Genomic DNA, 23,654 nt, shown 5'->3' on the forward strand with positions numbered 1-23,654 from the left:
GATTAATGAAGAAGGCAGGTACATTACTGGCACAGACTCTGGTAGGTAATCCCTAGGGGCTGACAACAAGGCAGTGCACTTACCTGCCATGGACTAAACCACTCTCGTGTTCCCTTACCGTTCTTAAACCGTGTTCTCTTCACCGGTAACACAAGGTGTTTCAAGATGAGGATTATGCGTTCTCTTGCAGCTTTCTGACTTCTTGCAGAAGTGCACCACAGGTTTGTCACTGATAAAAAGAAGAAAAAAAAGAATGATGACCGTTTAACTCCCACTGTTAATATTTACATTAGAATGTGTGGTCTGCAATGATAAATAGTCCGTACAAAATTCTGATAAGTAATAAAATAATTCAGCTCTTGGAAAGTGTCTGGATATGATATGATGCAATATGATACAGTACCTTTACTGTCCATTATCGTGGAATATCACTTAGTAAAGCCCAACAGTGCATAAAAGCTGCCTCCCTGGACACTTGCGTGTCTGAGTGGAGCGCTGTAGGTGGCCTCTAAAGACAGCGGGAATGGGAGAGGGATCCCAGCACTACTCCTTCCTTGGCAGAGAGCCGGGCTCCTCCTGGATGTGTCATGGGCAGGGGATGGGTGTCATCTGCATCCCACGCTGAACCAGGTAATAGTGTTACAGGAAAAGAGCTGCGGGGGGTTTCCAGCCTTCAGGTCTGCTGGCGTGTCCGCTGTCTTCTCTCAGCATGACGGTAAACGCTATTTATAATTATTACGTCGATTGCTGCATAGTTTTATGGACAGTCGGTTCGAGTGGTTAAGTTGTAATTGTGAAAAAGTGAAAATGCAATTGTACGGAGCTTTGGCTGCGCGTGTTGTTGTTGGCAGGACTGCAAGTGGAAGAGTTTGAACCACACCGTGCCTTCTCTCTGCGTACGTCGGTTTGTTCATGTTGTCACCATCGTTTTATTCAGCAAGCTAGGACAAACAAAAACTCTTTACCTGCACGCTCCTATTCCATTAGTGCACACCTCATTGTTTCTGAAAGGAAAGTCATTTCTGTTTCCTTCCAACAAGTGAGAAACTTGACACAAGTCTGTGTTGTGCTAGGTTCCTCAGACCTGGGCGTGCTTCGCAGTGCATGAATAAACTTAATTAGATGTGCGTGACATGTTATCTAAACCCAGCCGGCTGAGATAGAGATCCGCTCTGAGTCCGGCAGGTCAGCAGACTGCTACCGTCCGCCGTGTCGGCTGGAACTCTGGCGAGGAGGAAATGCAAAGGCAGCTCAACGGGACATTCCCGTCATATTATGTCATCAGAAAGCAGGCAGGGACGGTAAGCCGGGGCAGCGGGGTTGTGTTTTCTGTTTGTCATGTACTATAGCTTCGCTATCAACATGCTTGGACCGATGCTTGTTGTGTGAACCACAGTGGTTGCCTAACCAAGCAACTCAAGCTCGGTTTTGAAACAGCTGGTAGCTGGTCGACTGGCTCAGACCAGCTCCATACTCAACATGGTTTGACCAGCTATATAGGTATATTTCGAAGCAGGTAGTGGCTGTTATTTCTTTCACCAGCTACTACACAAGTGTCCTCGGACAAGGAAAATGGCCGACTATTCAGAAATATTACATCAAGGACTGATTGCAATGGTGAATTATTAAATTGAATACAGTGCTTTTGTTCATTCGATCAACAGGCTCGGTAGCATTTCCAGTGGGGATTAGCTGTGTAATGTTTTGAAGGGGCCCTACCCTCATTGGTGTAGCTAACAGACATTTGAGCACTAATCCTTCTGTTGTGTAATAGACAAGCAAGAGATAGGCCTAATGGAAAGTTTCCCGAAGAAGCAATCCGCAAATGAAAGGGACGGACCTGGACCCAAATGAACAGAAAAGGATCATTTTCTGCTCTGAGAGTTAAACACTTTTGTGCCAACACTGGCTCATAAATGAAATATCGGGTTAATTAAATTGGCTCACAGGTGATGAGACTCCACTTGACCGTGTTAGCTTCAAGTAGACACATTTACAAAGGGGGAAAATGTTCAAGTGTCCGCCTCATGGATACGTGTTAAAATAAGATAACAGACTGTATGTCTGAAGGGAAGTGTCTCTTGTGATGGAAACTACAGGCTTTTTTTTCAGTTTCTGGAAGTCCTAGCAGCACAGTAATAAATGTCGGTGACTTGCAGTTTGGCTTTGGCACATGCACTGTAGTTATATCGCAACCTCTGCATAGAGGGTTTTCCATCTGGCCATTTGCCCTGCTGTGTGCAGAATGTAGCTCACATTCTATTTGCCAAATATCATAGTCTCATGCACTCACATATTGCACACAGATACTTTTGTTACTATGGCTTGTGTTATTAAAATGCATGCTTGGCAGTTGTTAGTGGGTAATCACTGTTCTCCTGCCTCTGCTAGTGGAAATCTTTCCAGATCTGAAAGAAGCGACTAAATTAGTGCAAGAGGAGATTTAGTCACTTTAAGCAGGAGATTATGGACTTTGTTTTCTTTGTGTTGTCTTGCTGACTTGAGAAGGTTATTTTTAAAGATCTGTCAATAAAAAAGAGAAATTTCCCATACAGTGAGTTGCTACACCACCTTTGTAGAGAGGCACAATACAGCTGTGCTGCTTTGCCTGCAAAACATGCCACGTGTCATGTACCTGCTCCCTTGCTGGGTACGACAGTTGTTTTAGGTAAGCTAGTTTAGTGAGTTTGCGCTCTCTTATTTTTAAAATTCCTCTTCAGGGACTGTTGGTGTGTGACCACACCCTTGCACTGCACCTGCACACTATGCCCTCTGTACATATCTCAAAAACGTCTTTACTGAGAAAAAGAAACCTTAATTTGACTGATAAATGTGCTTGAGTGGTGTCATGAGGGCTGGTGAGAGAACGGCCCTCTGGCTGGTTACTCCTACATGGAGATATCTGCTTATGTGGCAGTGAGCCACAGGGGAAGTACAGATCGCAGTGGAGTATTGGATTTTATTATAATCACTGACTCAGCTCAGCACTTGACAAGGCTATTTGACAGCTCGATGAGAAAGATCCTAATCTACGTGGCAGGCCACCTTGAGTCAGGTAGAATTCATATTTTTTTGTTGGGTTCCAGCAAAACAGCGTTCCACTGCCCCAAGAAGATGGTTACCTGTTGGGGAGCATATCAGATGTCAGAGTAGCAGAGCTGCACCTCAAATGCAGTTACCAGCAGCTCCTGGTTAATTGATAGGTTGAGGATCTTGTGCAAGTTCCACGTCGTGCAGACCGTAGGCTGAAATCGATTAAATTGATTATTAAAATTCCTTGATAAAAGATGGTGTTTTTTAACATGTTTTGGGAAACCTCTAAGGCAGTGCCCATGAGAGGCTGGGAGGGACAGTATGTACCTGTCCCACCTTTACTTGGGATGACAGAAGGTGTCTGACCGCTGGCCCGTGGATGTCACCATGACTTCCCCAAGGAAGGTCAGGTTTCTCAGAACAAAGGCTGGCCTCACAAAGTGCCCGGGTCTGCACCCTGGGACTGAAAGCAGGCCCGTAACACGACACTGCTTTGGGACAGCGAACTGGAAAGGAGCAGAGCCAAAGGGCGGACACTACTGTAACACAACAGAAACCAGCACACGAATGTAGCAGCATGTGGGGGCGGATTCATCCGTGTCAAATTCAGTTTACCAGGAGCATTCTGGTACTAGACAAGCACAAAATATTAAATCAAACCAGCAAACGCCCCCAGCATTGGATTATCTTATAAGTGACACGAGAAAGAGGCTCTACTTTATTTATATAGTTTTATCTACTGCAGTACATGGCTGCTTTAGCACATACCAGTGGTCCTCACTCCTGGTCCTGGGGAGCTGGATGGTCTGCTGGTTTCTGTGGTTACTCAGCACTTCATTGATCAAGTAAAGCCGTTAATTACACAGTTCTCACCTCACCTGGTTCCTTGGGTCTGAATTGATTGCTGATATAAAGGCAAAAACATGTGAAGACCATTGGCATAGACGTTAATATAGACTATATAGTTAATGTAGGCTGCACATTATCTTATGATTGTGGAATAGTTTTCTAACTTGACATTTGCCCTGCTTAGGGTTAAAGGGCACCTGAATCGATTTTTAACTGAATATGTGATGTGTGGTTACATTTTCACAAATAATAATTTCAGAATTTCAGTAATCCTCTTGACAGGGTTGCCTTTCGGGAATAGGGCTCTGTTGAATAGGTTATGTGATGGACCCTATGACCATTTCACCCTGTCAGTGCTGTAAGAATAATAGCATTCCAAAACTGTTATCTGGAAACACACTGAAAAGGCCATGTTTTGACATCATTTCTTCAGAGGTGAAGATGACGTTGTGCATTAGTTGGCGGAGCACTGTGCTCAAATTGCTAGCTGGCTAGGTGGTCCCTAGCAGGAACAAGCTTGCATTTAGCATATTAACCCACACTCTCCTCTCAAGTTGCTGGGAACTTTACTAATAAAATAAAGTCAAGAATAAAGTCAGAAAGTCTCACACAGCGAAAACCACATGCGAGACAGTAAAACTGTAACCTAGAAAATATAATAGGGCTTAACCATTGCATAAAAAATGTGTGTTACAACATATTAATTTCTGAGAAATAAAAAGCTGTGCTCTGTCGGTGACCCAGTCAACGTATTTAAGAGCTAGTCCTGTTTTGAATTAAATATTTTGTCGTCGACTGCTGTATGACCAGCCAGTCTCTGAAATGCAGGCTGAGGAACTGGTCTCTTGTCAGTACAAGAGTACACTGGGAAAATTAATTGGAAGCTAAGTTCATCCAATGGCCACCTCGCCATTTGGCTGAGGAGCTAACTGGAGAGGCATTTTTATACTTCAGCGCATAATTGCCGGTTCCCTGGGGAGTCAGTGTAATTTATTGGCCCTTGCGTTTACATTGTTAAAACACGTGTGTTGGGTTTATAGCCGTGGTGCTTAAAGACAGACCAGTGGTTCCAAAGGTGCGTTATTCCATCAGATGGCATGTGGGCTGCTTTGCGTTTGGCTGGACAAAAACATATGTGGTCATTTGCTCAAAAAATGAAAAGGATTTTTCTTCATATTATTGTGCCAATGTACAGCACGAACTGTATGCACACAGGTTTGTGAAAGAGTCAGCAGCTGTATTGTTTGAAGGCGAGGGCTGAAGTCTGTAATCTTGTTACCTGGTCCTAAAATAATACAGAAATAATGAATATGGGGTACTTGTTGTTTCAAAGGATAAGGGTCATTAACAGCAACCACTGCTTTCTTAATTCATCAATAATACATTATCTACTTTGAAAAATGCATGTACATTTGTATCATTATTTTATTTTTTGAAATATGTTACTTTGTTAGAGAGCTCCATTATTATTATTATTATTATTATTATTATTATTATTATTATTATTTAATACCAGTTTTTTGCGGTATTGTGTACACAGTGGTGTGTGAATTTCCAATGTGGCATTTACAAACACAGATCTGTAAGTAGATCCCCTCTACCTCCCTTCCTGACCTTATCTCTCCCTGATTGGTCTCTGTAATCTCTTCATTCCAATAGGCTTTACAGTTCATGCTGTCCTCTCTCCATTCTGAACTTGACATTCAAAGGTACTTGCTGAAAATCGAATCGTCCAGGAGAGTTAGTAGGCCATTTCTCTCATTTGCATCCTCTGTGTGTGCGTGGGTGTGTGTGTGTGTGTGTGCGTGTGTATGTGTCTGTTTGTGTGTGTGCATCCATTTCCCTGCATCCTCAACTAACCTGTCGCCTTACCTCTGGTTACTTGCTTGATGCCCGTGCCCTGTCCCACACTGTTAGTAGCCATGTGTGTGCCCATCGTGGCTGGCACAGGTGCACTGTAACAAGCTGATGCACCAGTTTGTGAAGTCATTTATTTAGCTAGACAGGGCTAGAAGCTAGTACTTCCACAAGTTAGCACTCCATACAGAGTTAGCATTCCATGCAGAGTTAGCCCTCCATTCAGAGAGTTGGCACTCAATATGGAGTTACTGTAATACTCCTTACAGAGTGAGAGTTAGCTTTGCATATAGAGAGAGTTGGCACTCCATACAGATAGCTAGCACTCCATATTGAGAGTTAGCACACGCCATACTGAGAGAGTTAGTGCTGCATTACTCCATGCTGAAAGATAGTTAATACTCCATTTCGTTCTCTCTGTTCAGTGACCTTTTGGCCACATTTTAAAGAGCCAGTGCAGCGGGGATCGTGTTACAGAATTTAATGGTCACTGGCTTCATTACTTTGTCAGGCTTCGGCTTTGAACATGTGCCACCCCCCGCCCCCCCACCCCCGCCCTTCCCACTCTCGGGAACAATGTTCAGGCAACAAGGATTTGAGCATAAAAACAAGTGCATCCATCCTTGTCAAAGGAACTGACGGGAAACTTCCTGGATTGACAAACGGAACGGTTATGAACCAGATCCATGGGGCTTTTCTATCTGCACATTATATTTACGTGTCCCGTGCCTGCAGTTGCTTCTACTGGTGCTGTCAATTCTGTTTTCAATAACACAAGTGAAATGGGGCTAGCGTTGTAAAATGGGCTTTTTCACCAGCGATGGTATTACGTCGAAGGCTTGCAGACTTGTGTGTGTCTGTTGTTTGTTGTTGTTGCTTGTGGTGCACGGCATTGGTTTTTTAGGCTGATTTGTCTTGAAATGTTTCCGCATTTTCTCCGTTTAAGATGCGTGAGTGAGGTGGCAGTGAGTGATCTGAGCATCTTGGCCTGGAAAAGGGTTGCGTTTCACTGGTGGACTGCTGTTGTGCACACATGCCATGCTTGGGATGTGCATGAAATGCATGCGTAAACTGGACTGGACCAGGGCAAGGCTATGAGTCAGATTTTATTGCGGGGTCTCTCTCAGTTTGTTTGGAATCTCCACAGGAAGTGACATAATTGTAAATGGAACCTCTCTTTGACTCCTGTGCACAAGTAGCCACAGTAAACGGGAACATGGTTATAAGAGTTGATGGTTTCCAAGAATGTATATTTCCTGTTTTGTAAATTGTGTATGTTTGCATTGTCTCCTATTATATTGGAATGGTCTGAGCACTGGTCTGATATGTTTTAAAATGGAAAGTGCATGTTTTCCAACGGTGGGGCAATAAGCCGCATTGTCGGGGTCTAAAAAGGCACTCAGAGGCGCACACTGACTCTTATGTCCCCCCCTTCTGGGCTTACAGAGCAGGAGCCCCAAGCACTCCCCGAACCCGCAGCCTGGAGTCGGGGATCCGGCGGAGCACCTCTCCGTGGCCTCGCTGGAGTCCCTGGATGCCATGTCTGAAGGAGACTCCCCCACCGCCTTCACCCGGGGCACGCGCTCTCGGGCCAGCCTGCCCGTGGTGCGCTCCACCAACCAGACCAAGGACCGGTCCCTCGGTACGGCCTGCTGCACGTCCTTCACTTCCTCACTTTCCTGTGTCAACACGGGGGAATTATGCGGTTCTAACTGACATGTTTTTATAAATATGTCAGCTAGATAAATATGTCAGAGTCATAAATATGTTGATCATAGGGCACTGATAATATGTGTGATGTTTTACACAAAAATACTGTTTAAAAGTGTGAAATAATGAACAGTTTTCAAGGTCATATCTGCTTGGGGCCCGTTCCCTTTGGAGCCTTTGTAACAGAACCGTCTATCCGACACAAAGATAGAAACTTATAATTCCACGATATGATTAACTTTCGTATTTGCCTGTATGATTCACTTTCATGCACCCACTTACTCTGTGATTGATTGCTTTATGATTAAATTCCTTACTGACCTCACAATGCGGGCATATTAACATTGTCACCGGCAGCAGAGCACACAGAGACCCATAAACGAAGGGGCGGCCGCTGGAACATTAGTTCCCAGCTCAGACAGTGACTCGGGGCACACACAGGGCACTGATACATGCTGTGCTCTTGCTTGCTGCTGTTGTTTGAAGCTGTAATCTCTAACCCCAGTATTCTCATCTCGCTCGTGTTCCTGTGCACATGCTCCGGCAGGCCAATGACAGGTCACCGGTGCTGTAAGTGCAGCTGTCAGCTGACCTGGAAAAGGAAAAATGACCTGCAGTTTTTGTTTTGAACCCCATGATGCAACCTCTCTCAAACATTCCAACAGTTAATCAATGGCACCAGCAGTCAAGTTAACCCCTACTCCCACGGTGAAGGTCATCTCTCATATCTCATATCTCTCTCTCTCTCTCTCTCTCTCTCTCTCTCTCTCTCTCTCTCTCTCTCTCTATCTCTCTCTCATTCTCTCTCTCTCTCTCTCTCTGCCTCTGCCCATTGTGAAGACATATCAGTGAATGTAAATACAATCACATGTGCTCACACACACACACACACACACACAAACATGAATGCACACACACACACACACACACTTAACACTTGAGCACACACATGTACACATACAGGCTTATTCTCATGCACGCACATAGACGTACTAATGCAAAAACACACACACAAATACACATGCACTCACACACACACATGCAGGTTGGACATAACAGGAAACAGGAATGTGGCTATTTCATGTGAAATCATTTGCATGCCCGGGTGATTATATATTCTATTCACAATATTCACTTATATTATGAAGGAGATTAAAATGATGGCTTATTACCGAAGAAGCACTGTCCATACACGTCATCAGGACATTTCACTGAAGTATTTAAATTAAGATTTTCTACACTTCTGCAGTCTAGGTCATGCAGTATCTACCCAAAACTAAATTAGAGCCGCATTAGCATATGCTGTCCGTACCGAAGTATTGTGTTTTAAAAAAGGACAGTTTAACTGGTAATTATGAGTGGGTATAAAAGGCTTATTCGTTTATAAGTTTGCTGGAAATGTTGAAAGGACGTGATGAAAAGAGAGGATGTGACATGCCCCCTCCCTCAAGTGGCTTAGCGAGGCTCTCACATTATTTTGGTCCTCCCGCGTTCATTAATTACTCCGTAGCCCCTCCTTTAACCAGAGTATGTGCTCTTAGAAGAGTGGAACCACCAGGATTTAAATCTTTCCAGGAACTCCCTGCCAAGAACGCTGATGGCTTCAGAAGCAAAAAAGCCAGGGACGGTATTTATGAAGTTATAAGTGCACATTACGCAAAACACAGGGTTGGCGTGTACGGCTGACCCCAGCGCTGGTGCGGCCGACACAGGCCTGGGTCTGGGCTGTGCGTAGGGTACGGAGCTCTCTGTGTGTGGAAGGGAGGGGGGCTGAGCAGCACTCCTAGAGAACATCCAGCGAGCCTTCAGATGCCTTCCCACACTCTCCACTGAGACGGCTGCGCTTTTAGAAGAACTCCCAGTGGAAAAAAGAGCTTTATTGAAAGGAATATTTGAACCCAAAGAACTTTGGAATTGCTCTAAAATTACTATGTAAGTTTTTTCTCTCTCGCTCTCTCTCTCCACTTTTATTGTATGTTTTATATAGAGTTTGAGTCCCTGCTCTTGCATTTGAACGACATTAGATGATATTCATAATCCGTGTTAAAATCTGCCCCGAGGAAGAAAACAGGATAGGACTGTGGTGATGAGGTGCATTTTCATTTGACCTTAATTAAGGTAATGCTGTTCATTTTCTGAACGAAATGGGGGCAGAATTGGCTTCGTCTTAAACCAATTCCTTGGCGTCAGTCAACTGCCTCATATGCCATTGACTTTGCACATTTGTTTCTAATTTGAGGGAAAAGTTGGCCCAGGAGCTGCATAGTGCAATTTGAGTCAATGCAACAATAAAGATGTCCTGTCGATAAGACCTTCATGTGGTCCATTTGGAGGAACGGGAAATCTAAAGCGTTTGGTCATCGAATATCGCTCCTTTTCTTTACATTGGCGTGTGGAACTTCCACTCCGTTTATGTCTCGGCCAGGAAAGACTGCTTTCGACGGGAAGCACAGTAGTATTCACAGGCGGATGGACTACTGAAACTGAATTATTACAAGGAAACTAAACTGACTGAATTTAAACGACTGACCTCCGACAGGCGAGACTGGAAAATAATATATAGTATTTCAGTAGCGTCTGGTAGCATTTGCTTTCCCAAAGTTTCAAGAACCACTGGAGAATCATTCAAAACAAGGACGGCATTCATAATGAATTTCTAATTAAATGCTAGCCAGTAAACTGTCCTTAGTGATAAGAAAATAGAGTTTTTAAGCACACAGGTTTAACTGCCTTGCGTTGTTTTAAGGACTTAATGTTTGCAAGGAACATCAGTTTAAAAAGCAGGGCCATACAGACACTTGCAATTAAAAAAGTATTAACATAAACCCACCGATGTCAAGTCGAACTAATAACTCTGTTTAATGCTTTAAGTATTAAGTGCTTAAATGGCGATTATGTTAATCGGTGAGTCAGAATTCTGTAGATGTGCAGAGCAGACATGGGAACTGGCGGTACAAAAGTTCATTCATTGTTTTGGGATTTAGGGGAACACAATACTGAAATTCTGAGAAACCCAGATCCAGACAACTTAACTGAGTATATGGGACAGTAACATTCATAAACTGTGCAGAGCAGTGGCAGAATGTTGAACAGTGCTTTCAGCCATCCTACACTAGTTAGTCATTTACGGAGTGTGTGTGGGCGTGTGTGCTTTTTGATGTAGACATGTGGTTACAGTGACCGGCCCGGTGGTGGGGTGGAGCAGGGTGTGTCTCTAATCTGAGCCCCACTGTCCCGCCCACCCCAGAGTCCTGGCCCTGCCCCCTCTCCCCCTCTCTTTTCTGTTCTCTCTCTGCTTCATATACCCTGTTCAACACAGCTCTGCATTCTTACCAAACGTCTCACAGTATTTATTCTTAAGGGCTATGTAGGACTCCTGTAAATCCATTTAATAATGTTCCCCCAAGATATGTTAGAACAGCTACTTTTGCATTAAAAAAATAATGCATACGTTTGTTAAATATGCATTAGTAGTGCGTAGTTTTATTAATAAGAATGCCCCAAAGCCTGCAATCTCTTCATTCCTCAATCGGTCAAGGCTTCAGTCATCGGATGCTTCTGTAATGAGACTCTCGCTCTTGTTCAACTCCTTATATTTTATTTTTGTGGACCCCCAAACCAGTATTTATATCTGTAAGATTTCAGACCCAAACCACAAATCAAATGTCTTACGTAGAGTTGTGCCATTCTCAGAGGGAGCGGGCTAACGTGCACTGTCGCCGTCTCTCCCGCAGGTGTGCTGTATCTGCAGTACGGAGACGAGACCAAGCAGATCCGGATGCCCAATGAGATCACCAGCACAGACACCATCCGGGCCCTCTTCGTCAGTGCCTTCCCCCAACAGCTCACCATGAAGACCCTGGAGTCCCCCAGCGTGGCCGTGTACATCAAGGACGATGCCCGCAACATGTACTACGAGCTGTCCGACGTGAGGTACGCCCATCCCGGGCCTCCGCCTCTGCACCCCGCAACCACTCCCACCACGGTGCTCGTATAAGAACAACGGCCGGTTTCATTGGAGGGATGTTTATGTGTCGGCCTGTAATAGGTTCATTCGTGTTGTGCAGACACGGGGGCCGGTGTCGGGGTCGGGCCGTGGGGCGGAAAGCTCCGGGCCTTCTCCCCGGGATGCACCTGTGTGTTTGGCTTTGAGAGAATCATTAACAGGAGTTAATGCGTCTCTCTCTCACACACAGCTGCAGTGCTGTTTTTAGGCCCTCAGCACAAACAGGCAGCCTTCCTCCCACTTTCCTCCTGTCATTTTCCTTTCTCGTGTAATAGGCCTTTCTCAGGGCAGACCTGATCAATTCCCTGTCAGGAAAAACTCAGCAGAAGAAGAAATAGATATTTTCAAGTACCACAGTTATGACAAACATGGCTGCAGGCCTGTGACCACTCCTGTTGAAGCCTAGCTTATTTTAATGCGGCTGTTCATCATTGGTCTTATTTTAGCCTCGAAAATAGCGTACAGTATCACTGTCTGTGACACCACGTTACCTACAAATACGGTATATGTGCTGTGTTAAAGTTTAATAATTAGTCAGTCGGGAGGGCTGACTTTGTGCAGCTGCTATGACCTGGATTTGGATACTGGAAACTGAAAACTACTTTTTTTATTTAATGGTCAGATGATATTATTGAGAGCAGCTTACAAGTCTTTCATGGCATGATACATACATAAACACTCATTGCGACAGCTGCAAATACATTTGGAGAGAACATGCTCGGGCATAGTAAATTGCTGAAAAAATAGCCATTGCATATGGAGGTTTTACTGCTTTTGTTTTTTGTAAATGTACATTTTTTTTTTTTATTGTTTTGCACATAGTGCCAAGCAATTGTCTATATTAGAGGTGCCCATATTACTGTATCACAGGATTAAAGCCTCTGGAAGAACATTTTTGCCTTATATGATAGTGTTAACATGATGCCAACCAAGCTGTCATAGCCATCTTACAAAGAATTGTAACAAATTCAGATTAGGAATGATTCTCAGAGCTGTGCTCCCCTGTCGGTGTTGATAATGAGAGAAAAGTTCCACTGAGGGTGACTTCAGGGGTTTATTGGCTTGGTTAATATGCGACTGGCAGGACAGAATGCAGGACAGAATGCCCATTAGTGCTTTTTCCAAATTCTCCCATATACTGTTTCAACACAAGCCAACTCTCAAGAGTTTGAGATGTTTTCGCTGCACTTGCGTAGCTGAGAGCTATACATTTAGGGTGTGTGTGTTTATGTGTGTATGTGTGTCTGTCTGAATGTGTGTCTCTGTATGTGTGTGTGTGTGTGTCTGTGTGTGTTTATGTCTATTTGTGTGTGCATGTTTGCATTAGTGTGTGCATTGACGCACCTTTTTTTAAAACTCAAATTCACAGTTTCACTGGCTGCAAATAGTTCACTGATTTCCATTTCTATAAATATGCAGCTGTGCAAATTGTGCTGACTGTTGCCAATTGGCCGTATTATTTTGTGTGGAGAAGCTGCAGCTCCGGTGTGTAAACAGCGCTCTCTCTATGAGACACTGAGCCCGCTGTGTACTTTGCGATTGCTGCCAGCTTCCTTTATCAGCGTCGTAAAGCCGAATTGCCGTCACATGACTTCGCGGGGTGGAGCCGCTGTGCTAGCCCTGCTGTAACGCTCTGTAAACCTCACCTGTGAGGGGAGAGCAGGTGACAGAAAGAAGGGGAGCGTCCGTAGTGTCGGGCAGACGGGATTAAAGCCATGTTTTACGCGGAGGTCTGGCCCCCGCCGGTGACTGTGGATGTGCTTCGTTACAGGAACATCACGGATCACTCCTTCCTCAAGGTGTACCACAAGGACCCCGCTCACGTGTTCAGCCACAATGCCAGGCCCACCAACGGAGACAGCAGAGTGAGTACCCTACCCCGGCCCTCACCGGCCCTCCCTCCTGCCGCTCCGCATTGTTCCTCCTTATCCTGGGGCCTTTTGAAGACCACCCCCCCCCCCCAAACCCTTAATCTGTTTATTGCTGCCTTTGTTCCACAAGTTTTATTTATTTTTTGGTGGGGTGAGATTGAATGAGCCTTGTGTGCTCTTTACCAGGGCAGAGAATGAGAAATCTATGGTGTTACACAGTCCATATCCTGTTAAGTCTTCCTAAACCAGCACAATGCCCGCATGTTTGTTTCCTGTCTGTGTTACGGAAGTAAATCTGAGAAGCCAATCTCTCATGTGTTACCCAAATCCTTTTGGTCAACTGAACCCTGTCCACTTTAAACCCTTTGTGAAACTTGTGGAACCACTCCCCGCCTGCTTGCCTTTCTTTGGCTGAAAGCTGGATAAAATTCATTTTGTGAGTGAGTGAATGTCACAATAATATATTTTACAATGTGTCATATAATCTCAAGGGCTGCGGAAAGCTTTATAAGTCATTCATGAACATAATTTACGAGCTTCTCCTTTTGTCCTTAATTTTGATTTCACCAGTAATACATCAAAATGTAATATTTTAGCCGATTCCACAAATTCATTTACTGTGGATTTGTGGGCTTTGTGACCATCTCACCACAATTTGAGTCTTGTAACCATGGAAATGGTCAGTCAACACAACCATTTTCAGTGCCTGAGCATTAAACCCAGACTCAACCTACTGAATGGTGCGCCGGCCATAAAGTGGTACTCAGCAGGGGTTTAATGGCTTGGTTGGTTCTTGCTCATTTGCATCAGGCACTTGTGTGGCCACCTATACAGAGTTAAAATTGAACTTGGGAGTTTCATGTGAAAGGCACATTATGTGCAGGCTGGTGAACATTGTCTCATTGTTCAGGCCACCCGCAAGTGACCTCGGATCCACAGTGTCACCTGTCTAAGCCCAGCAGAAGAAAACACGAGGAAAAACCTTGACATTTCAAGACGTGGAAAAGCACAGGGTTCCTTTTCAGTGGCTAGAGACACACAGAAAACAAAAGCAGCCACAACCTTAATCTGGCAATAGCAAAGAGCTGATCGATTCATTTCAGTTTCTTTCTTGTAGCCCCGAGCTTCAATCAGATTTTATGACTCCTTAGTATCAAAGGAAAAGACCAAACAAGGGAAGGCTTGTTCCTGTACTCAGGTTAGTTGGCAAACATTTCAACCTCTCCCCTCCTTCAAGCAGGCAAGAGCAATTGTGGCTATTTATTAAAGAGTGAATCAAAGTCACCTATACCCAAAGCAAGACGCGACTCACCTGGGTTAATTATAGAGCAAGCATTGTTGTGATTGTTCCTGCATGCGTCAGGCACTGCTTTGTTTACCCTGCCCGTCCTCCGCACACACATGCCGGAGCTCAGGGTGCTAATTGGAAGGGAAACACAGGGATTTACATTACATTATGTTACATTACGTTACGTTATGTTAGGGTAGATTACTTTATATTGCAGGCATTCACACTCTTATCCAGAGCAGCGTACAATAAAGTGCATACCCATGTCCCTTCTTAGAAATTAGTTTGCCATCATCAGCTGCATCAGACCCATGGGGGAGGGGTCAGGAAGCATATGGTCCTGGGGCTGAACTCAGACTCCTCTTGTACTGGCCTGAGATCATGGGCAGCTTTTCTGCCTGAGAGCTGGGGGCTAAAGCATATGATTCAATCAGTGTGCAGTGGGTGTGGTCAGGTACAGTCTCATATTCTGCCCTGCATATGAAGTATATGATTTATTATATGATCGACCTTGCTGTGAATGGGAATGTGAATGGGCCAGCTTCTTTAGTGAGCGATAGGGAGCAGGTATCATGTTTTGGCGAATGACCCATTACATTACATTACATTATTGGCATTTGGCAGATGCACTTATCCAGAGCGACGTACAGTTGATTAGACTAAGCAGGGGACAATCCTCTCCTGGAGCAATGCAGGGCTAAGGGCCTTGCTCAAGGGCCCAACGGCTGTGCGGATCTTATTGTGGCTACATCGGGAATCGAACCGCCGCTCTTGCGGGTCCCAGTCATGTACCTTAACCACAACGCTACAGGCCGACCCCTTGAATGACTGCTGTCAGAGATCAAAACTTACATTATACATTTTCATTTAAACCTGAAATAATATTAGAACTTTTACTTAAAATAGTTCACAGAGAGGGTGCGACGGAGAGGGAAGGGTTCATTACGCGAATGAGGGTGAATGTGTGAGTGAGAAAATAAGTGCCCTGTATGAGTCATGGATGCTACAGTTTGTGAATGGGACTATCACTGCTTGGGTAGGTTGGGTTGCTTTGCGGTCATGAATAGGGATGTGTATCGTTAGGATTTTATTGATACCGATACCAATATTGATACTCCTTATCGGTGCCGGTATTTATCGATACTCTTATCGATACCACGGCGTGTGCTTACAACGCGAAGGAGTTGATGGTCCTTATTTGCGCTAGTGCTGTGAGCATGTGTGTGTGTGTGTGTGTGTGTGTGTGTGTGTGTGTGTGTGTGTGTGTGTAATTAGGCAGAAGGCTCAAGAGTTTAGTCTCTTTTTACATGATTTCTCAGAGTCTGCCAATCTCAGCCTCATGGGCCCCAAGAAGTGAAGGCCTTTAAAAATTAAAAGAATACATACATATTTCACAAGATTTCAGGAATTCTGGGAAAGTAAGTGGAATCCAGGAACAGGTTGTTTTGGTTTGGTGGAGGTATGGAGGTACACCTGCTTTGAGTTTATGTGCATCGGACACCCGGCCAAGACGATACCCCTTCTGCCGTAACCGAGACCAGATGAGTCTGCGGCCCGGTCTTTCATCTCCACAGAGCCGACCGGCGTGCAGGAAATCTTTACAACATGTTCAAAGCCAGCCCTACGGTTTCCTGCTACACATGGCTTACCCTCCCACTGCAAGCTGGTGTGCATTTACTGAATTACCGTCTTCTAATGTGTGCCTATGGGCTGCTGCAGCAGCTGGTGTATTCTCCGTTTGTTAGTTAGTTAATGGCTTCATGGGCACATTGAGCAGTGTCCCTGGTGTACAGCACCTCTGTCGTCTGGGTGGGTGGCTTTGTGTTCTTACTGTGGTCCATTCACTTCCACCCCAACTACTACTCCAAACTTTTAACTTTGATTTGCAAGTAAACTCAAGTGTTGTACTTCATTTTTTTCAAAGTTAAGAACAAATGTTGGTCAAATTGCAGCCACAGTGGCTGTTACATGGCTTACATTGCATTTCTTGCTGTAGGACAAGTTATTTGATTGTGCCATCTGCATAGGCATTGTACGTATGTGTGTATATGTGTGTGTGGTGTGTACTTGTGTGTTTGTGTGTGTCTGTGTGTGCGGTCATACAAGCATGTGTGAGTAAAGTGGGCGAAAGTGATCAGTATTGTTCTATTTTCATTGTCCATCTGAATATTTTGCTACGTGAGAACTTGGCACTATCCCGCCCACGGTGAAAGTAAACATGGACTTTATTTCTGACAAATGTGGGGCACCATGTCCGTGAACAGATGTTTTCTGTTTTTCTTTACACAATAGTGCCATTCTTGTGGCTCTGTTCTTGCGGTCTTCTGTAATTGTGAAACGGGACACTCGGCTTCTTGGAATAGCTAATACAATAATCAAACGGAGAACCACACCTGTTAAAACACTCATTCAAAATGGACGCCGAGCAGCAGACAGATGGCATGCGGGGCTTCGTGAATCCCCGAGTCTGGTGGAGCGGGACAGGATGTACCCCTGTTTAAAAAGTAGTGCCCACTTTCGCCGGCCTGCCTGTTTTTCCACACAGCTTTCGGTATGCAGCTGTGCCTGCTTCAGACGTGACGTCGGGAACGACCTTGAAGCAGTGCGAGCATGCACGTCACACACACCCGCAAACCCGTTCACAGCCTCTCAGCACTGAGACACATTATCGCCATGTCCTGCCACAGCTCCCACACACTCACTCCCCCAGAACACAGTCAGAAAATGGCCTCCTCATTAGCATTTGCCTATCTGTGTTCAAAGATAAAAGGTCATATTTCTCTGCTGGTAATTGGTGTCCAGTAGTTTGTGCCTCGTGTAGATGGTGCTGCAGGCCTGGCTGACGTTTAAGAGCCCTGCCCTGCGGAGGCCTGCAGGTAACACTGAGAGAGCTCATTATAACCAAGAGTGTGTAATTCATCTCACAACTGCCTCACAAATGTCTGCCATGTTTTATTAGGGTTGGCCTGTTTGTCAGACTGCAGTGTCCTCTGTAAGACTTTGCTCATCAGCGTGTGAACCTGTGTGTGCTGGCTCATCAGTGTGTGTGTGTGTGTGTGTGTATGTGTGTTCTAGTACTCATTAGTCTTTTCGCCTGGTTAACAGGTGCCTCTGCGGGCTACTTTCCAAATGCAGTCCATCTCAGTGTCTCATGTCATATGATTAGTGCATCAATAATAGCCCCAGTATTCTGCTCTCAGAAGGTCTGTTGTGTATACATTGCATGAATGGTGGCTTCGGCAGTTGGAAATAATTCTTAAGTTCAGACGTGTTGTGTACACAATGGATTAATTATGGCTGTAGTCTCGCATGTGGATATTTCTATCACTCATCTTCATATACACATCATTATGACGAGCGCATCATTTGAGGCTTAATTACTGTAGCCCATTTGTTTATGTCTCTGATGTTCATTTCTTTAACATCTGTGCTCATATTGATTTGCATACAGATGGTTACTCAAACCATTTTTATCTGCTTCAAATGTACAGCTGCTTTATGGTCATTATTATTTTGAAGTGAATACAGGCATGTGCAAATATTTGCAATTGCTCAAATAGTGTAGGCCGTAAAGCCATCAATAACACTAATGCTATGTAGGCAGCTTGTGGTAATGGATGGAAAGGAATTTACATGTTGCAGGGTGTCCTTCACTTATGGGATTCAGTGAGCTTGGGCCCATTATACATTCCTCTAGAAACACATGTGGACTTTGTAAACCAGGAGATTCACTCAGCAACGATCACCTGTCTCTTGTGTTTATGGGTTTGCGAGACTTTAAAAGGTCCATACAGACATGCTGTTTGAATAATTCTTTTTTTTAAATGAAACAGCTGAATGTGCCTGGTCTCTAAGCCCCCTATTGGTTCAACGTAAGCCAACTGTCCTCACGGAACACTTCGTCCACTCCAAAAAAAAAAGTGTCGATTTATTTTTTCAATATGTTACATACCTTAACTCCTCTGCCTTTTAAGGCTACAGCATTGAGGATGAACACCCCACATTTTTCTGTTATGGCGTGTTTGGGTAGGTGTTTTTGTTCCGATCGTTCTCTTGCGGAGGATGAAAGACTTTGCTTCGCTTTTCCAGGTACATCTGTTTGCAATGACTGGATTCCAAAGGGGTAGCTGCCATACATGGCTTCAGTTCAGAGTAGAAAGGGGATAATATCTACACAAAGAGTTTCAGATGGCACAAAAGGCTGCGTTTCCTTTGATACGATTCTTTCTGTTCTGGGTACTTCATGAATGCCATAAAATGCTCCCCCCCCATTGGACATGCATTATGATATACGATTTAACCAGTATGCAGGTGGATGATGAGTTGTAAGTGGAGAGAGAACAGTGTAACTTAAAAAAAATATTTTTTGCAGTGCCCTACTAACCACCTAACATGAGAAAATACCCAAAGGTTATAACCGCTTTCTAAACCTGAACAAAATGAGAGGTCATGAAAATAAGTAGTTGGCAGCCATTTTGGAACAAAGGGACTCAGTGATGATACTAATGAGGGTAAGGCTATTTTCCTGCTCTGGAGCTAGTTCTTCTTGCTTGTGTCTAATAATAGTGATAGCAGGGTCATATGAGTGGCCTCTCAAATGCGGAGATATTCATGTGCTGTGGATTCCTGTTTCTAGGGAAGCTTTCTGAGAACCTAGAGCCAAGAAGGCGAACAGCTTCCATGAATTAGGCAGAAAAGTTATTTCACAGCTGTGAAGTTATACTGTGTGCAGTTATTTAGAATCACTGTAAAGTGTCAACGCTCATGTGTAATGGTGAACGTAATGTGTTTGCTGGGCTGTTAGTTTTGTGGAATTCAATCCAAATTTATTTACAACTACAATTTAACTTGAGCATTTCAAAAACCCTGTTTTATTCTGCGAATTAACCGAGTATTCAGTAGAATTGATTGATGATTATTGTCAGTGTTTTCAACAGCTCTTTTAATAGTTTGTGTACCACACTGAAAATCAGGCTCTAGTGACAGAGTGTTCGGCCTCTGGCTGGGTGCAGCTATTGTTGTTCTTTTAACCTACAGGAGACACAAAGAGAGTCACACCCTTCTTAGCCAATTTTTTTTTTTTTCAAAACAAGAAAACACTTTGGCCAGACCTGAAAGTCACACCAAATGTGGGAACACACAGTTATTTGTGACACAAAAAAAAAGTATTCCTGATCATGATTTGAAAGGTTACAATAAGGTTACAACAGCAGCCCCAACTACAAAAAAGAAAATGACACATAATGGATGAGTAATCACCTGACCTTAAGGAAACGTTGTGGAAGCCCTCTTAACACAAGGCTTCCTGCTTTGTTCTCCGTGTACAGAGATATATAACCCTGAATGAAGGGCTGTTTTAATTCAGAACAGCTTCCTGCTCTTTCACCTCGGGAATTAGTAGATCCTTAAGTTGAATAGTAGTCTTGTGTGTTGACAGTTTCAGTATGCCATAGCTGTGTCCTGGGGAGAGCGTTTCCTTGTTTCTCTTTGCAGTGCACTCTGGGATAGCTGCTGTGGATGCCAGTGTTGAGTTTTGTGTTGATCTTGGCCCACCTCTATTTGCAAATTATTCAGACCAATGAGGTATTTTACCCATGTGTCAACAGGAGAAATATGCCCCAGCTGACATAATGAAACAGTATCAGTTTATTCAGTATCAGTTTACAAGTAAATATCCCCACTAATTAGATGTGGGTTGGTGAGAGAAGGCCTTATTATACAGTATTATTGAGAAACTATTATTCTGAGGCTACTGAGTCCCTACGGCTTAAAGGAAGGGAATAATTCAGTTCTGTAGTGCCGGGCTGTGTGAGTATGCCCTTGTGACAGCAGTGGAGCTTCCTCCACCCATGTGTGTAATTTTCTTCTTTTGTCCAAATTGCCCATTTATAGAAGCCAGGGCTTTGCTGAAGCAATTCGGGTTAAGTGTTTCACTCAGAGCGGTGACAGCACTGTCTGCGGGAGGAGCGTACCTGCAGAATACCAAGTAGAGAGGGAGCAGGTCGGGGGAGCCACCAGGAATTTTGGGCCCCTGTGAAAAGATCTCACATTGGGCCCCACTGCCCCAGTAAATCATATGTTCTAAATATTTTGAGTCCTTGTCAGTCAGGGCCCTTAGAATCGTCCTACCTCCATGCCACCCCTCCCCTTATGGTGTGTCATAGACGAGGCTAAGAGAGGTGGACCACAGCATAGTAATCTCAATGAGTAGGTCCTCCACCAGCTAGCCCATAGGGCTGAGATGCAGAGCTGAGCACGGTAGCCCTTATCCGCAGTGCACACCCACAACATGCCCTCTTTCCTCTGTTTTCATTACCCTGTGTGAGAGCTTCTGGGCACAGTGGAAAGGCTCAGTGTTAAATTAGCTCTCACAGTGTACATATGGTCCCTATTGAATGATAGAGTTGAGCAAATGCTGGAGATGTCCTGTGTGGGCCCAGTCCTGTGTGGGCCCAGTCCTCCAGGTTCCTGTGTTCTCCTCATGGTGCAAGCTCAGGTATATATTCTGCTCTTGGGTGGCCAGGCTGCCTCGCTTCAGCACCTGTTGCAAATTGAAGTGATGCGTTTTCTCTCTGCCCAACCTCACGGGCCCTCTCGCGAAGCTCGGCTGAACACCGGTAATGACCAGATTTGTCATAACAGTCTCCTGCCGGCATCTAAAACACCGCCGCCCGCTCCCCCTCCCGTGTTTTCACACGTGATACATTTTAAAAAGACTCCTGCCTTTATTGGGAAGGCTGTAATCGAGGGCGAGAGCCTGAGCAAACACGAAAGAAAAGCCAGCAAAGATAACGTGCCTGTCCAAAATAGAGCGTTTCCACGAACCTGTGGGAAAATTTCGCACTGGTTCAAAGTGCTGTTTTTGACAGCAGTTATGATGCCTGCATTTTTCAGGTGAGGAGAAGAATGCTGATGGGGACACGTTCTGCCCAGGTTCTACCAAGTCTACATAAACACAAGCTCCAGGTTAATTGCATTCCAGAGTAGCATTGTCTCGGTCAAAAGCAAACAGTTTTAGCCTGGCTAAAAGGGTGATGTGTTTACTCTCAGCAGTGGAGACAGAGATCTGCTAAACAAGCCAGGTTTGCCCCTGGGAAGGCTGTGGAATGTGATTCTACAGGCCTGGGGCCTCGAAACCTTGTCAGTGCATTTGGAAAACTGGTTTAAAGAGCGTATCTTAGGCGGCCTGGAATAATGCTTGTTTCCCTGGTGTTTTTTGCAGATGCACAGGGAGATGCTGTACGGTGGCAGGGAGGGGCAGCACCCTCTGAGGCAGCAGCCCATGGGCCCGCCCTCGGCCCACCCCATGGGGGGCACTCTGCCCCCCAACGCAGCCCACTCCATGCCCCCCTCACCCTCCCGAATCCCCTACGGGCCCCGCGGGGGAGGCATGCCCGGGAACTCCACCATGCCCAGGGAGAGGCTGCCGGCGGCCCCTCAGAACCGCTCCGTCTCCCCATGCCCCAGCGCCATCCTGGAGCGGAGGGACGTCAAGCCTGACGAGGACATGGGCAACAAGGTGACCCTGGTGCGGGCCGAGGGGCTGTACGCGGACCCCTTCCTGATGCACGAGGGCCGTCTGAGCATCGCCTCGTCCCACAGCGGTCACCCCGGGGACGTGCCCGACCATGGCGGCATGGGGGGCTTCCACCGCGCCTCCATCCGCTCCAACAGCTCCTACGCCAGCTCCTCCATGAGCTCCGACGGCATGGAGCACCACAGCCTCTACCGGAAGTCCCGCAGCAAGTACGGCGACAGCCAGCTGCCCACGCTGGGCTCCAAGACGCCGCCGCCGTCGCCCCACAGAATGGCCGACGTGCGGCTGGTGGACATCCACCCCGGCCAGGCCCCACACATCCCCCCCCAGGGCGTGCCTCTGGAGAGGGGCTCGCCCATCCGGGGGTCCTTCAGGAAGGACAGCTCGGGCGGCGTGGAGACTGTGACCAAGGCCAGGAGCAACATGGCCTCCCCCGTCGTTCCGGACCTTCCGATGGGACAGGGAGGGCCGCTCCACGGACATGGTCCCGGCATGGCCTCCAACGACCCGCAGACACGGTAAGCCAAGTCCCATCCGAAAGAAGAGTGTCGATATTTCTTTGAGGCAATATGTAATTATCAAAGCTGGCTGCTGTACAATTTTAATCCCATAATGGCAGAATTTCTGAGTCCCTGTAGGGCAAGTGACATCTGCCCTTTCTGTGCTCATCTGTGGAAAAATGAAACGACTCCAGCAGGTTATAACTGATCCTTCCCTTGAGTTTCAGATCTGTGGAATGCGCTAAAACCAAAACCTTTCTGAAAATATCCACGCCTACAATGGTTTCCTTTTTTCTTTTTGATAATAAGCTATTCCTTTTTGAGTATGCTTCCTTCAATTATATTATTTGGCAATAAAGTTTGTGGGTATATTAAGACTGCTGCTTTGGGTGACTCAAGAATAGAGTAAATATTTACAGGAAGACAGTAAAAAAAGAATCTACCCAGCATGGAAATCAAAGATTGTTTTCTTGGCATGGCAGTGCGAGGGCACAGGGTTGATGCTTTCAGCAGACACCAAAGAAAATATTGACCGTGTATTGCAGGCCTTTTGAATCACTGCATTACTTAATTCTGTGAAAGACAGAATGGGATCACACATACCGCAAGCTTTTCAACAGGACCAACGGTGCAACACAAACACACCGTTTTATTAAAATCAGCCCAGGTAGTTCTTCGATTTTTGTCTGAGGGAAGCTGCGGTTATGGCACTGATATTTAACTAAACACAACTTATTGGAACTTTTTTATTGAAACTTTATGATACAATACCCAGGAGTATGGAGACCTGGCTTAAAATATGTGCTCCCTATTTATATTGGATGCATGTTGCAAGGAGAGCTGGGTTCTGTGCCTGTTTACCTTACACGTTTAGCGGTACGGCAGTGAGGTATTTTCTGAGAGCATAAATCAAAGAGTACCTTTCATTTTAATTTGCTTCATGCAAATTATTCAAATGCTGATGAGCTACTCAGTCACATTAAGTGATTTCATTTCAGATTTC

At 45.3% G+C, this 23,654-nt stretch overlaps 1 protein-coding gene across 3 annotated transcripts in view; it reads left to right on the forward strand.

Moving 5' to 3' along the window:
• Positions 1-23,654, forward strand: part of si:ch211-285f17.1 (sickle tail protein) — a 70,147-nt gene that overhangs the window by 22,124 nt on the left and 24,369 nt on the right. The window contains exons 3-7 of one of the 3 annotated variants that reach the window (XM_061238224.1): positions 5,542-5,622; positions 7,186-7,381; positions 11,184-11,382; positions 13,227-13,320; positions 21,837-22,669. In XM_061238224.1, coding sequence (XP_061094208.1) covers positions 5,542-5,622; positions 7,186-7,381; positions 11,184-11,382; positions 13,227-13,320; positions 21,837-22,669 — 1,403 coding nt within the window. Of the gene's footprint in view, positions 1-656; positions 716-5,541; positions 5,623-7,185; positions 7,382-11,183; positions 11,383-13,226; positions 13,321-21,836; positions 22,670-23,654 lie in introns of those variants that run through there. The other 2 variants (XM_061238225.1, XM_061238226.1) reach the window with 2 other exon arrangements.

The sequence above is a fragment of the Conger conger genome, chromosome 4, assembly GCF_963514075.1.
Source record: "Conger conger chromosome 4, fConCon1.1, whole genome shotgun sequence".
Classification (NCBI taxonomy): domain Eukaryota; kingdom Metazoa; phylum Chordata; class Actinopteri; order Anguilliformes; family Congridae; genus Conger; species Conger conger.